This window comes from Colius striatus, chromosome 9 (assembly GCF_028858725.1).
Source record: "Colius striatus isolate bColStr4 chromosome 9, bColStr4.1.hap1, whole genome shotgun sequence".
Lineage (NCBI taxonomy): Eukaryota > Metazoa > Chordata > Aves > Coliiformes > Coliidae > Colius > Colius striatus.
Window position 1 is genome coordinate 32469649 of NC_084767.1, and position 15785 is coordinate 32485433.

The window sequence follows — 15785 nt, forward strand, 5'->3', positions numbered from 1 at the left end:
TATGCCTGTACAGTTAGGCAAATTAAATTTTTTAGATCATACTACATAGAATTTTTAAATAGCTTCTTTTTAAAAGACGATAAATACTTGAAAGAGTTTATTAAAAAAACTAAATCAAAGATAGACAAGCATGCTTATCAGGCTGTATATATCCTTACCCTTTTGTTGTAAAAAATTAGCAAGTCCATTGTTCAGAATTATGAAGCTACAAGTCTTAAAGTCTCTGCTCAGATCTATTTTAAATCAGTAACAAAACTCTTACTAGCATTCATGGATTTGAATTTGCAGTGGAGACAAAAGCTCCATGTGAATGAGTTCCTAGACTTTTCATCACTTAACAAGAAAACAGGAAGCCTAAAATACTCAAACATTCTGGTATTGCACAGTAGTATGATGTGGGAGTTCCTAATAGGAGTCTTACCCTGTGGTAACTTAACTTTGTTTTTTACTTTAAAGGCTCAACAGACTCAAACTAGAAATATTTGTAATAATTGGAGTAGGATAAAAATCACTTATAGCCTACAATAAGATTACCAATGAGAATTTTACAGAAAGATGCTGCTCTTTAGTATCTTTAATATCAATCCTGAAGACCTGTGAACCATGGAAAAAAAAACAATGGGAAGAGGTGTGAAACTTCTGTTCAGATGCAGCTCCCAATATATTTAGATTAGAATGTTTAAGCTCCATTTAGCAGTCTATGCATTTTACAGCACAGATCACACTTCAGTTATTAAAGCTGTTGAGAGGACTGATTCTTGTTTATTATGGAGACACTTCATTTAAGTGGCTTAAATGTTAGTATATATCCACCATTCACTCCAGGACAGACTGCTGGAGAGCTCATGCAGCAACTCCAATACAGCTTTTATAACCAAGTAAGAACTGGAACAGCATGAGTCAATACTGTCCAGTTTGTGGAATTGCAATAGTGTTGGGAAAAAATATCAGACTGTTATGGTTTGACACAGAGCCACTTCTGGTAATGGGGAAGGGGCTGTAAAGGTGGCTCCTGTAAGAAGTTGCTCAAAACTCTCCCCAGCTCTGAGCCAGATCCACTTCTGGGGCTGAGCCAATTAGGCACCTCCACGATCACTTCTTCAGAACCTGAAAGAGGAGGCTACTTCCTGTTCCTTTGTGTTCTGTCCTTTTTTTTTTTTTTTCCAGTTGTTGGTGGTGCAAGGAGTGGGAAGAGAGAGAGAAGCAACCATGCAGACCCCAAGGTCAGTAAGGGAAGAGAGGAGGAGGTGTGCTGGAGCAGAGACTCCCCTGTATCCCATGGAGAGGAGCGGTGAAGCAGAGATTTTTTTCTGCACTTTGTTAAAGACTGCATGCCAGGGGGTCAGACTGGGCTTACTATGGCCAGAGGAGGCCCGTGTCCTGTGGGAGGGACCCTGTATCGGCAGAAGCAGCAACTGTTGGGAAGAACCCACACCAGAGAAGTTTGTTAAGGACTGTGTCCCATGGGAGGGACCCCATATTGGAGCAGGGGAAGAATGCCAGGAGTTGTCCTCTGAGAAGAGAGAAGCAGCAGAGACCATCTGTGAGGGACTGACCACATCCCCCATTCCCTGCCCCCACAAGCTTTTGAGGGGGGAGGAGGCAGAGATACCAGGAGCAGTGAGCTGGGCCCAGGAAGAAAGGAGGGATGGGGGAGGGGATCTTAAAGTGCTGGTTATAATTTTCTCATCATCCTACTCCTTTTTGCATTTTGTTCTGTTCTGTTTCTTGTAGGTAGAAGAATAAACTTTCCTACTTTCCTCTCTAAGTCAAGTAGTAGAGTCTGTTTTGCCTCAAACCGTAACTGGCAGTGAGCCCTCCCTGCCGTTGTCTCAACCTACTGCATATTGGTTATCTTTTTTCCCCCCATTCCACTGGGGCCTCTGCCATCCTAACAAGAGTGGGGGTGAATGGGAGGCACTGAGCAAAAGACTGTCGTGGCGCTTCATTGCTGGCTGGGCAAAACTACAACACAGCCAAAAAAAGAATGAGAACTGGAAATAGCATCTACACAGTATGTGTAGGTGTAACATTAAGTGATGCAGAGATGGAACTTCTTGGAAAAAGCTGGCATAGCAAATATCTCTCTGAAATCCTACTAAGGCTGATTCCACTGCACTAAGCTTAGTCCTAGCACAAATTTCCAGTAATCAGATCTGTTTCCACCAGCTTCTGCTATATGTGCTTTTGGCAGGTTAAACTGGTAACTCCTTTCTAAGAACTCCAGTAACTAGGTTTAGAGACTGCAATTTTGAAGCAAATTCATCAATCCCTACTCAGTAACTCTCACTTACTGAGCAATGGTTAAATTCAGGGAGTGACTGTAGCACATGTGAACTGGATTTCTTGAGAAAACAACTAAAAAAACCATGCTACTACAAGTACCTGCCAGCTACGCTAGTAGGGACACCAAGACTGTCTTTTGGACAGCTCAAAACCACACATTCAGCAGGGATGTTTGGATCTAGGGACCTGATTAAACATTAACACACAGAAAAATCCCAACCCGACTATGCTGCTAGTGCTAGAGTCTCAGTACCAACTGCTTGGACCTACTGATCCTTTTGAGCCACACTGTTTGCTAATGCAATGGCCTATGGGCCGTCATATGGCAACTTAGAGCTCTTTCCAGCTCCTTCCTATGGAATTTCCTCAACAGCACAAAAGCAGCACATAAAATAATCTCTTTGAGGATTTCCTTTCGTGGTAATTCTTCATAAACAGAAATTCTCAGTCCTTCAGAACTAATACAATTTCAGTTCTACAAATCAAAATACCTTCTCACAAGTGTTAAGAATTTACTTGTCAAAAAAACTGCATAAACATTGATCAGTAAGCATGTCAAGTTACATGATGAATACAGTACTCTGAATTTTCCAGTCTGTAAGCCAGATACCAGAAAAGCTGAAAGCAAGAATCCATATGCATCTTTGTTGTTTAAAGAACACATTTCATCTTCTAGCAGGTCACTGTCAAATCAGATCTACATTAATTAGAACCAGGTTATCACATAGTCTACTATAATAAGAAAAGCAAAGAGAAATTCAAGGTACTTCTCTGCAATCTTATCTCAACTTTATTTTCTGGCAGTGTGCCAGAACAGATATCAGAGAAGAAACAGAAAGTGGCAAAATAGCAAGAACATGGTTTGGACTTACCTATGTGATAAAGTCCTATCCAGTCAGTCGGGTCTACCTCTTCTTTAATATCCCAGAAAATGATGAGGTTCTGAGATTGCCCCAAAGTGTACTCATACATACTGGCTGTCAAACTAGACCTACTATCCGAAGTCACTAAATCAGTGTCACTGTTTGCACGCTGCAAGTTCATGTTCTCAGGCACAGTGCCCTCAGATGATAAACTCTGTAAATTTTCTGGGCTCAGAGTGTATCGTAGCTGTGGGTTGCGACGTCGCACAAAAAGCAGATGTTCTCGGGCTGAACTGGCCATCTCTTCTCCACTTTTGTCAATTTATGTGAAAAAGTTGTTGTTCAGAGATCTATGAAGAAGAAAAAAGCCAAAGTATTAAAGTGAGACAGCAAATTACTCAGTAAAATATTAAACTGAGAGGCATTAGTGCAAAAATGTTCCTACAAAAGCCCGAAATGGACTAAGTAAAATATTTTACTTCATTGCTCTGCCACTGCAGCCAACTTAGTGTCTGCAAATTTAAAAAACAAGAAAAGAGGTGTGACTTGCAACAAAATTCAAATTTAACCACACTTCATGAAATAACATTTATAAGTCAGAAAGCAATACATCCAAGACCATCTATCAAACTAGAGTTACAGTAACAAAGCCTACCAGTAGCCTAAAGAGTGAAGAGATAATGAACTTACTTTCCACCACAGAAATCACAGAAGTATATGATGTACTTTCACTTAGATATGTCATTTTCCAACAATATTCTCTATACACTGTACATTCAGAATCTCTAAGTGTTGAAGATATTAATAAGGCTGGACATCTTTCAGTAGAAGTATGGTGCCATAGTTTTATGCTACTATAAAGGATTTAATTTTTTTAAGATACAAAGCCTATTTTCAGAGATCCTCTATACCATACAAAGATACATAGGCCATGGAGTTCTGTAGACCACAGATACACTCAATTAGCCCATGTCAGTTTATCTGTGCAGTCATTTCAATGTCATCACACTATACCTTCAGAAGCATGACTTGCAAGAAACACCACTTGAAAACAAGCCCTCACATTACTCACAACTTAAGACAAATCACCAGAAACGAAAAACATGAATAGTACAGTATTAAAACAGAGGGAATAGCTTATAGATAAAATCGGCAATGAGGAACCTCTTGCCCTAAAAAGAATATGAAAATTTCCTTATTTAAGCGACATGACTTTGACCAAAGCAGTTTGCCTTTTTCAAAAGCTGTAGTTTACACGAACTGATCATTTCTTTATTTTACAGAGAAAATAGAACAGTCTTCATCTGGCATAACCATTTGCTTTCAGAATAAACTAGTTTTTCTGTTAATGTTTTTTTCAGTCAAAACTGTGAAAACAACCTTTCATACTCTCTATATATACCTGGAATAAGAACCATGTATTTCCTCCAAAGCCAAACCAAATCAAAGCAGTCCTCCCGATCAGTAGTAACTTGAGAGCTCACTGGGAAGAAATTGTGTCCTGGGCTCCTTACACTCCTCAGAAAACTTGAAAATAGTATTTCAACATTTCTGATGAGATTGCTACTTAAGCAGTGACAATATTAATTATTTCACTATAGCGTCTTCTGTGATCGATGGATCTCATTTTTATACATACAAATAACCACATATAAGACAAATGTGCACACGTATACATAATAAAAAAGCAGAGAGCTACCTGCATATTATTCTTGGGCTTTCTTCTTTATATCATAGTCTTCAGCTATCACAAGCAGATATATTTGTTCTCTTAAAATATGACACAGTGCTGAGTGTCACCTGCTATAGTGTTCCTTGTTCCAAGCAAGGAAGCCTGTAATGCAGAATTAGGTCGAGCCCACAAGAAGAAAATGGATTGGTTGGCCACTTCTGTAGTACTATAATTGTAATTAGACCTACGGTACACTACCGTTATCTATCAAATGCCTGACAACTGGTTTATTAAACTGAAATCTCTGACTCTAAAGGTCAAAAGACATTTAATTATTAAAAAGAAAAAACAAGTAGAGTACTTACAGATCCCAAGACTGGGATTAAGAAAAATCTGTTTTGTTTTGGTTTTTTTTTTAAAGGGCATTTTCATATTTTGAGAGTTTTCTTTTCCTGTTCATTCCTATTTTCCCACATGATAAATCTCCAAAATCTGCCTCTTCCATTCATTTCTATTTCCTATCACTCATCTTCACTTCTCAATAACATTTCAGTACACATACTCTCCCAGTGCATCACAAACTATTCTGCTATTTTTTGGCTTTTCTTAAATTGGAGATGTTTTGAAATATTAAGAAATAACAAAGGGGAAAATAAAGTTCAATTAGTTCAGTTGTTTGCAATTCATCACATGCTCTACATGATGGAGCATCAAATACTGTTTAAAAAAAATTCACTTAAATAATTCTACACATATAGAAGTGACACGAAGATTACCATATTTACTTCACAAAGTACGCAACACAGACATTCCTGATATGTGCAATGTTTTGGCTGCACATACAAAACATTTTGGTGCTGGACATCAGCAGGGTTCACTAACTCCTTCTCTGTCACCTTCCAGCATGCTCTGCCTCTCACTGTCAGCAATGAAAAGGAAACTTTGTTATGAAGAGCCTTCTTAAAATGGGAGTGTGGGAAGTCAGTACCTTGTTTCTCTAAGCAGAGTATCATTCACTAGATCAAAAAAATCCTGTATGACTTTGAGACCTGAAGGGTAAACAAGAAATAGTGAGCAACTTCCCTACAAGCCAGAGAGACACGCAGGGATCAGACAGTCACTACAATCTCTCTTCTTTTTTTTAAATTTTTGTCACATTTCTTTTTTACTTTGTGATCTGGACAACAGCACATGGTAACAGTTATGTCTTAAATGTCACAGTGAAAGAGTTGAAACCCCAGCCAGGAAGAGCCCATATTTCACCTGAGCCTCTCTGCTGCAGCAAGCACATACTCCTGCCTAGGTACCACTGTTCTCTGGACTAGGAGACCAGGTGAGATTAATTAATAGACTGACAGCATACTATTACATTAATTAGCTTCTGTTCAGAACTAGAGATTCACATAATTTTTGAACTAATGTATATAGTGAGTTTACAGTAGTAAAATCACTGCAAAGTTAGCTTCATGCAGGAGGATTAGAAGTTAAAGCTTTAATAGGAGCAATGAAAAAACTTCCTTCAGTAGCAAAGCAGTACACTGTGCTTGGGGCAGCACTAACATTTGTTGGAACATATTGAAAATTTATATGTGGCAGATGGACAAACTCATCCATGTTTAAGGACACATGAGAATGAACTTGTACCAGCTAGGAGTATCCCACAGTTTGAGAGATGAGAACAGATAGAGAAAAACACTAATTTCTTCGCAATAGTCCATTTTCTGAAGTTCCAATGATTGCGACTTTGGTCAGTCCTGATCATCATTAAACTTTCTGAAAGTAAAGTAAACCACATATCTAAATGCTACGTAACTTCTAGCATCCCATTCACAAATCCAAGTTTTTTTAAGTAATAATTTAAACAATGATCCCAACTAATCACATAACTTAAAGCAATTGAAATCAATTTGCAACAAACAAGTTAAACTTGCACGTAAATGATCTCTTATTATGTAAAAGATAACAAAAAATTCAGCTTTTATAAACTTTTAGAGTATTTTCTACATTCAGTGAAATAGGTTGTATAGGAGTCCTAGCATCAGACAGTACTCTGCTACGTAGCATCTCGCAGTAAGCTGGGAGGTTAATTAAGGAGATTTGTAAAGAGAGAAATATGACACTCACATTGTAAAAGAGGAAAAGGTGATTGCCATAAAACCCAAACCATAAGTAGTGATGGAAGGGAAAAGAGGGCTACTACTTTAATTATTTGCAGTCCGAATATCCAGTCTGAAGATGAGATGAAAACCTTACACAGTGCCTTCTCGTCTATAAAAGGAATTACTTATCTGACATTTGGTTAACAATCCTTGATGTCTGCCATTAATTACATAACTAACAGTACATTAACACATACATCCTACCACAGACTAAAAATAAGAATTATGCTTCCACCTTCAAATCCTGCTAAGTGCCATTGAAACAACACTTTCATCCAGACTATAATGTAGAGACAACACCCACAATTAGCTGTGTGCACTGGCCTTGCCATGAAGGTTTGGCTAATCAGACTGAATGTGATCATAGCAGTGATTTCACTAAGTATCAGACCAGGTTGGCAAGGCGTATTTTTTCATGAAAACAAGCTGAAATGTCAAAACTGAATCAAAAGCACTGGGAAAATATAGGCATTTGAGAAATCAACAGAAACTAACTTTAGCAAAGTATTTTAATTGAAAAGTGAAACCTATACCAAAGCTGCTTATCCGTATCATGGCATTTTCTTCAATACTTGACAAGAAGCTTAGAGATAAATCGGACTGATTTCTTCTTAATCTCTAATTGGCACAAGTTCAGGATTATTTCTATCTAAATATACCCCTCAATTACTAATCACAGAGGAACTAGAATCGGGAAAAAATTCCATTTAATACACAAAATACAGGCAAGAAAAATCCCTTTGGCAAACCTTCTTCACTAAAGGAGATGGAAAAGAAACAATCTTTGACATGCAAACATTCAACAGTTTAAAAAATACATGAATGAAATTCCAGGAGTTCCAGCACAGGAATAACCAAAAAAATCATCATCACCACGCAAAGCATACCATAGTTCACATGCTGTCCTGTTTATCTTACTCAAAACAGTGATTCATTTATTATTTATTTAGGGATCTTTGATGTGGCTTACAGGTCCTGCTAACAGCCTCTTCCCACCACATTTACTGTAAACCAACTCTATAGGGCTAGCCCTGAGAGCACAACTGCTCATCCACTGGACAATATTTGCACTCGAAGCAGGCAGCTGAGGCTGCTGTTAGGGAAGCAGCAACTAACATATTTAACTGGGGTACTGGCTTCACGTGACTGTACGGCAACCTCGCATCACCAGCAAGAGCAGTGCGGCGGGCAGTCTGGCCAGCAGGCGGCCAAACTCAGCAGGGAGACCCTTGGGCAACACTCTGCACCTCAGTGTCTCTGGTGCTGTGCATCAGATGGGCTGGAAGAACTGTCCAGCACAGCTGGCCCCCAAATTCTCCCAACATTCATAGAATCCTTTAGGTTCTAAAAGACCTTTAAGATCAAGTCCAACCGTAACCCTAACATTGCCAAGCCCACCAATAAACCATGTTCCTTAAGAGCCACACATATATATCTTTTAAATATCTCCAGGGATGGGGACTCAACTAATTCCCTGGACAGCCTGTTCCAATACTCAACAAAGCTTTTCTAAAATCCAACCTAAACCTTACCTGGTGCAACTTGAGGTCATTTCCTCCTGTCCTATAACTTTTTATTTCGGAGACTGATCCTGACCTCGCTACAGTCTCCTTTCAGGTAGTTGTAGAGAGCGACCATGTCTCCTCTTAGCCTCCTCTTCTACAGTCTAAACAACTCCACTTCTACAGTCTAAACAACTCCAGCTCCCCCAGCTGCTTCTCATAGCACTTGTGCTTCAGACACATCACCAGCTTTGCTGCTCTTCCTTGGACTCATTCAGATGATATTTGGTATCTCTCTCAAATGCCACTCTACGCTGAGATAGATAATCCACATCATTATACAGGCAGAATATACATTATTGTATACATGAAGAATACAAAGAAAAGAAAACATGCTGGTTTCCCAATTATATGCTGTGTAACATTGCTTTGTTCTTTGACAATCTTTGCTTGTTATACAAAGATTTACAAATGCTATAAATAAAGGGCTCAAACTGACAAGCTCTGAGCTCTAAGCGGCTGAGAAAAGAAAACACAAAATAAATTCAGTTCGGATATTTTTCTCCCCACAGAACTCAAAACTAGCCTGTTTTCTGGAATAAGGTATGACTACAGTTCATTTCCAGCTCTCCATGTACTATTTTCAAGCTTGCTAGAAACTCTGACAGACGCAGAACAATCAGAATTCACTGTCAGTTGCAAAACCTGTCTAAGAAGCAGTGATGGTTAATCATGTAGTCAACTCATATGCTTAACCAGTCTCCATTTAGGCTGCTCTCAATACTAGAGCTTCCAAGTTCCTTTAGAGCTGCTGTGTTCTTCTGCCAGCAGGACAGAGGAGCCTCTCCCAGTAAAATTCACCAGCTACGTACCCAGCAAGATCATAAGTAACTGGTATTATCTAAGACAAAGAGATCAATTCAACAGCTATTTAAATTTCCTTTCAGACCTACATTGTAGTATTTCTGTAACTATTTGGAGACACAGATTTGGTCTATTAAAATTTAAAAAAATATAAAATCAGATAAAGTTGACATGAAGCATCCTTTTCTGTGCAGACAAAAAAAAAAGATAAAAGCTTCATCTGTCTGCCCAGATATCCTTTTCTTGTTATTCCTCCTGGAGTATTTCCTAAAATTTCTACTCAAGTTTCCTGTGATCCACACAATGCATTTTCTCTCAGAAGGTATTTCGTGGTCTGATTTTTAGGATTTTTCTCCATTGGCTAACATTTTAAAAGATTTGAGTTAAACTAAGCTATTTGGATGCTTCCTATTAATCCATCTAGATAAAGATGAATGTAAATGTTGCTTCGGTATTCATTAAAAAATTAGCTATTTGGGATCTCTATTTTCTCTGCTATTTACCAGGTAGAGGGTAATGAGGCCTCTTACATGACCATGGCTATACCCTAAGTCTTAAGGATTCTTCAGTACATTAATTAAACAACTTGTATCATGTAATGAATATTTATTATTTTTCCACTTGTTAATCAAGATTAGCATTTCAAATATATAATAACCATTATACTACATAGCTGCACAGTTCTGAGCATCAACATTAAGCAGAAAACTGATGAGATTTTTCAGCTGAAACACAATCATAACAGTTCAATATTGCTACTTAGAATGCCTGAGTGCTCCTTAGGTTTGCATGTTTTAAATAATAAATTATGCAGCCAAATGATACAAACAAGTCCAATGATAGATATTGTGGAGGTAAAAATAGTGATCATTCTAGACCCAGAGAATTTGTGATTGACTTAAAAGCAAAAGAGGGATGTCATAAACTTGAAAAATCACAGAATCATAGAATGGTAGGGTTGGAAGGGACCTTTAGAGATCATCTAGTCCAACCCCCTTTGCAGAAGCAGGTTCACCTATATCAGGTCGCATAAGAACACGTCCAGGCGGGTCTTGAAGACATCCAAGGAAGGAGACTCCACAACCCCTCTGGGCAGTCTATTCCACTGCTGCCCAGTATTACAGATTAATACTTTTACTATTAAATATGCATGACTTTTTAATAATTATTGCTAAAAATAGACATGTATCACAGGATTTCCCCAGGCTGTACAATTTTCATTCATCATCATCCTGCAAAGAAATGGGCCATTGCTAAGAGGATTCTCACTGTGTTCTTCTACATCACTGTCATTGGCCCTAAATCACTGTTGCAAAAAAAAAAAAAAAAAAAAAAAAAAAGCACCTCTGGATTCAGGCATAAAAGGATTTTGAAGGATTCTCCATCCTCTGCCATAAGGTTTGAGGGAATCCTCAGCAAACTGTGGGTTTGCATAGTCCACTGACCCATCTACCAACAAGTACACATCTCTCAGCAGCCTAGTCCCTTTCTCCGATTTATGTGTTTAGAAAGAATCCATTTGGAAGAAGACTCCTGCATCAGATGGCAAACAGTATAAGATATAACCAGTACACTTAAATAAATCTGAAATAACTATTGACAGCTCTACTTTTTAATCTCAACACTTCACTTTTAAATCACATGTTCTCCCCATGCCTTCATCATAATCCCACCACGGAAATAAGTCCAAAATTAAGCCAAACACAAAAAATCCATATATTCTGTTTGGATTTTAACATTAATTTCTAACATCACATCATCTTAGAGATATAAATGAACAAAGATTTTAATAAAGACTGCACTAATTCTGGCTAAGAATGGGTGCATTCTGGAACACAGAACAATTCTATATAAATGCACACAAGGGCGTAGGTGCTACAGCACCAGGAAACGGAAACAGATAGAAATCAGTGTTTATAAATACAGCCAAGAAATCCCAGCACACATACCACCAAATATACAAACAAAAACTAAGATAATCTCATCTAAATGCCTAAATTTCCCACATTTATTTATGGTGAAGAATTTTAAATTATTTTTAAGATATTTTGTTTTGTGTACTCATGCTTTTAAAATTACTTTGGCATATTTAAAATCAAAGCACTTACTTAGCAGTTGCTAATGCTGTGTGGTAAAAGGAAACAAAATCAAAGAAATCCTACCACACTGCATTCCTATATCATCTGAGATCACTCTGAAATCTGTGTTACAAAAATAATCCTGGTTGTGTTATAAAAATGTCTCAACGCATAACAACAAAAAGTAATTTAAACTAAAAAAAAATGCACCACAAACCCAAAACACAAAACCCACAAAATAAACTACTTCCTAACAACAGAGCTGGATAAATATATCAGACTGTCATGGTTTGACATGACAGCCATTTCTGGTTAGGGGCTGTAAAGATGGCTCCTGTAAGAAGTTGCTCAAAACAATCCCCAGCTCGGAGCCAGAGCCACTTCTGGGGCTGAGTCAATTAGATGCCTCCACGATCACTTTTTAAGAAGAAGCTGGAAGAGAAGGGTTTTTCCTGCTCCTTCTTCTTCTGCCCTTCTTTTCTGGCTGGTGATGGTGCACAAAGTGGGAAGAGAGACAGAAGCAAACATCCAGACTCCAAAGTCAGAGAGGGAAGAGAAGAGGAGGTGTGCTGGAGCAGAGACTTCCCTGCATTATATGGAGAGGACTGGTGAAGCAGAGATTTGTTTGCATTTCATTAAAGATTCTCTTTGTTAAAGACCCCATGCCAGGGGCAGTGACTATGGCCAGAGGATGCCGTGTCCTATGGGAAGGACCCCATACTCACAGAAGCTGTAACTGTGGGGAAAAACCCACACCAAAGAAGTTTGTTAAAATTATGTCCAGAAGAGGTAGTGTCCCGAGGGAGGGACTCTGTATCTGCAGAAGCTGCAACTATGGGGAAGAATCCACACCTGAGATATTCACCAAGGACTGTGTCCCCAGCGAGGGACCCTGTATCGGCAGAACCCATAGCTGCTGGGAAGAACCCACACCAGAGAAGTTTGTTAAGGACTGTGTCCCATGGGAGGGACTCCATATCGGAGCAGGGGAAGAATGCCAGGAGTCATCCTCACCTGAGAAGAGAGAAGCGGCAGAGTCCATCTGTGAGAGGACTGAACACATTCCCCATTCCCTACCCCTCACAAGCCATTGAGGGGATAGGAGGTAGAGATATCAGGAGCAGTGAGCTGGGCCCAGGAAGAAAGGAGGAATGGACAAGGGAGATCTTAAAGTGCTGGTTGTAATTTTCTCATCATCCTACTCCCTTTTGCTTTTTGTTCTGTTCTGTTTCTTATAAGTAGCAGAATAAACTTTCCTACTTTCCTCTGTAAGTCGAGCAGTGGAGTCTGTTTTGCCTAGAACCATAATTGGCAGAGAGCCCTCTCTGCTCTTGTCTCAATTTACAACAACCTTGGTTATCTTTTTCCTTCCATTTCGCTGGGGCCTCTGCCATCCTAAAGGGGTGGGGGTGGATGGGGGACATCGAGCGAGAGACTGTCTTGGTGCTTCATTTCTGGTTGAGCAAAACCACAAGTAGTTTTAAATAAGAGTTCACCAAAACAAAAGGTATTTCATAGAATCATAGCATCATAGAACATTAGGGGTTGGAAGGGTCCTTTAGAGATTGTCTAGTCTGACCCCCCTGCAGAAGCAGGTACATTTAGATCAGGTCGCATAGGTACATGTCCAGGCAGGTCTTGAAGACCTCCAAGGAAGGAGACTCCACTACTCCGTCACCCTCACAGTAAAATAAATTTTTCTTATGTTTAAATGGAACTTTTTGTGTTCCAGCTTCATCCCATTACCCCTTGTCCTGTCACTAGATACAATAGAAAAAAGGGATGCCCCAATCTTGTAACATCTATTAAAATTTCTACTGTTTTTTCTGGGGTTCAGTACAAAAGGTGTTATAATATGATGACGATTTTCACTGGAATGTCTCTGACTTAGGTTTTGTGAAGCTAGATTTAAAGTTTTCATAGACATAGAAGTACTAATTCAGAGTAAAGCTGACAGGAGTTTCTAGACACTCAGAACAACATGGGCCAAGCACATTTGTCTCCACAACCACCCCACCACACCAGCTTCATTCTAGTAAACACTCCAGATCTGTGTGGTTTTTTTCCTATGATGCATTAGAGTCACAGTGATCAGATATGGATTTTTTTCAGACTTTTTTACCATATCTGCAGAAATACACAGAATCAAAAACCAAAAAAAGCTACAACATTGACATCTTTTGTTATTTTTTTGTGACTTTACTATTCACAGGTGAAGTTAAGGATTCAAATAAACATCCTCATCCATTCAAGATCCCAGGTTTGGGGGGAGGTCAAGGGCAGTTTTTTTGCTGGGTTTGTGGTTTGAGGGTTTTTTAAAATTGCAAAGTTTAGGATTTTTCACCTGATACAATATCAGGCATATATTAGGCACATCTGTTCTTTTTTCTGTCCTTCAGAATATGTTGACTCTCGTTATCTGATTACAAGGACAAGACTCTCTCCTAACCTTCCTACCACCCTTAAACCGTTCTGAGTGCCTCAAAAGAAGTCTGTTGCAGCATGATCCAACAACAACCTATTTTCTCTAACACAGTTCAGCCTTAGAAATGCAGTTTGTCCTGCAGCAGCCATCTCTCTGTCTCTATGTACCCTCTGAATACCAAGTTTTAACAATATGATTGTTTTATATGATTGTATTACCTAGCACCAAGCACAAGAATTCCTCCCATCCCTATGCTCTGGGCACTAGCTTGCAGGGATGGCCACAACAGCAGGAAAGGCAACCAATCATAGATTCAAGGTAAAGTTTGCAGTCTGGCATTCACTTTCAAAAGGTGAAAGATATCAAAAGTTCTGTCTAGATATACCATTTAAGATAACAATTCACAACTTTGGCATATACAGGGACGGCATTCTTGATGCTCAATAGGGCACTCCCAGTTTCACTGTCTGCCTCCCACCAGTGACTGAGAACAGCATCAATAAAAAAATAATTAGATTGCTCTACTACTCTGAAAAGTATTCCAGCATTTCTTATCTTCTTACATCATAAAAATGAAAGAGAAAAGATACAGCTAGATATACTTCTGAAAATCAGAGACTCTAATCAGGGACATGGATTTTAGCTCTAATTTGGGTCGTAATGATGACAGCTATAGTATGGTGACAACAGAGGAAAAAAGGAACGCTCCTTCCTGGGTACCATTTTGCATATCTTGGTCAGTACATGGCCCCAGAGAATGGTAGAGATTCATCTCAGAAGTTTCCATTATACATTAATAAATTTTATTTGTTCACTTATTTTAAGGCATGAATAGGAATTTGGAGAAAGAGTGCCCTCTTCCTCTCAAAAAAAAAAAAAAGGAAGAAAAACAAATTGATAGACAAATGCTCAACTCAAATTGGGCCTGGACAGTGGGGGAAAAGAGCAGCTTATTATCATCCACTATGGCCTGTGCAAATCTGCTGCCTCTTAATATCAAAAGAACAGTACGAAAAGCTTTGGTTTAACCCAGAAAAAAAACCGATTGAAAATAGATATATACAACTCGATCAAAAATCAAAGAAATAAAAGAAAAAAAGGAAGAAATGAGCAGGGGTGGACTTGATCCTGGTTGTTTGGGTTTTTTTCACTGTTAATGGAAATGTCCCTGAATTTTCCCGCATTTGGAAGTTAACTTCACAAGGTAACCTTCCCAAAAAGTAGGATGCAATGCAGCTTTCGGGTTAGGTAATGCCACTTCCTCTGTGTCAGGCCATCATTCGTGCCAAATTGTCACAGCCACCTTCTGTTTTAGGTTATTGCTAAGCAGAATTAAAGAGAAGGCACTAGAAACAAATACCTGGATACTGACTGGACTTTATAGTTTTCAAAACTACAACGTCATTATTTTAAGATATATTAATTAGGTCTATTATCAACACAGCTGGTGGTTTTCTATATAGTTTGAGATTGCTTTGATTTTTTTTAAATTGTTTGTTTACTAAATGATGTCACATTATGATTATAGTCAAATTACTAATTATTAACACTAAATTGTTTTCTCTATATGATGTAGTAGCTCAATAATAAAAAAATGCTAGGTTTAGACAACCACTCTTTTATCAGGTTTCAAAGCTGCAAGTTTAAGCTGTGTTTCCTAAAAAGCAATAGCAGCCCAGTCAAGCAGAAGATGTGGTACTCCACTACAATCCTACCCACTATGTAATGTATATACAAATCTTAGATTAAAAGACAAACAAATCTTACACAACTGCCAACATCAAAAACTTGGGAAGGATGCCGGAACTACAAAAGAAGTTATTAGACAACACAGTGATACAACAGAAAAATAATGCTGCTATAACCAAGAAGTTGAGCACTTCAGAAAGTCACTATCACAATCTGAAGCAGCAATTAGCTATTCTTGCAGCCACAA

The 15785-nt window shown here is 38.6% G+C and overlaps 1 protein-coding gene across 1 annotated transcript in view; it reads right to left on the minus strand.

The window, feature by feature from the left end:
* HECW2 (HECT, C2 and WW domain containing E3 ubiquitin protein ligase 2) overlaps positions 1-15785 on the minus strand; it is a 163963-nt gene that overhangs the window by 109864 nt on the left and 38314 nt on the right. The window contains exon 2 of the mRNA XM_062003046.1: positions 3159-3499. Within this exon, the coding sequence (XP_061859030.1) occupies positions 3159-3450 (292 nt within the window). The 5' untranslated portion in view covers positions 3451-3499. The remainder of the gene's footprint in view (positions 1-3158; positions 3500-15785) is intronic.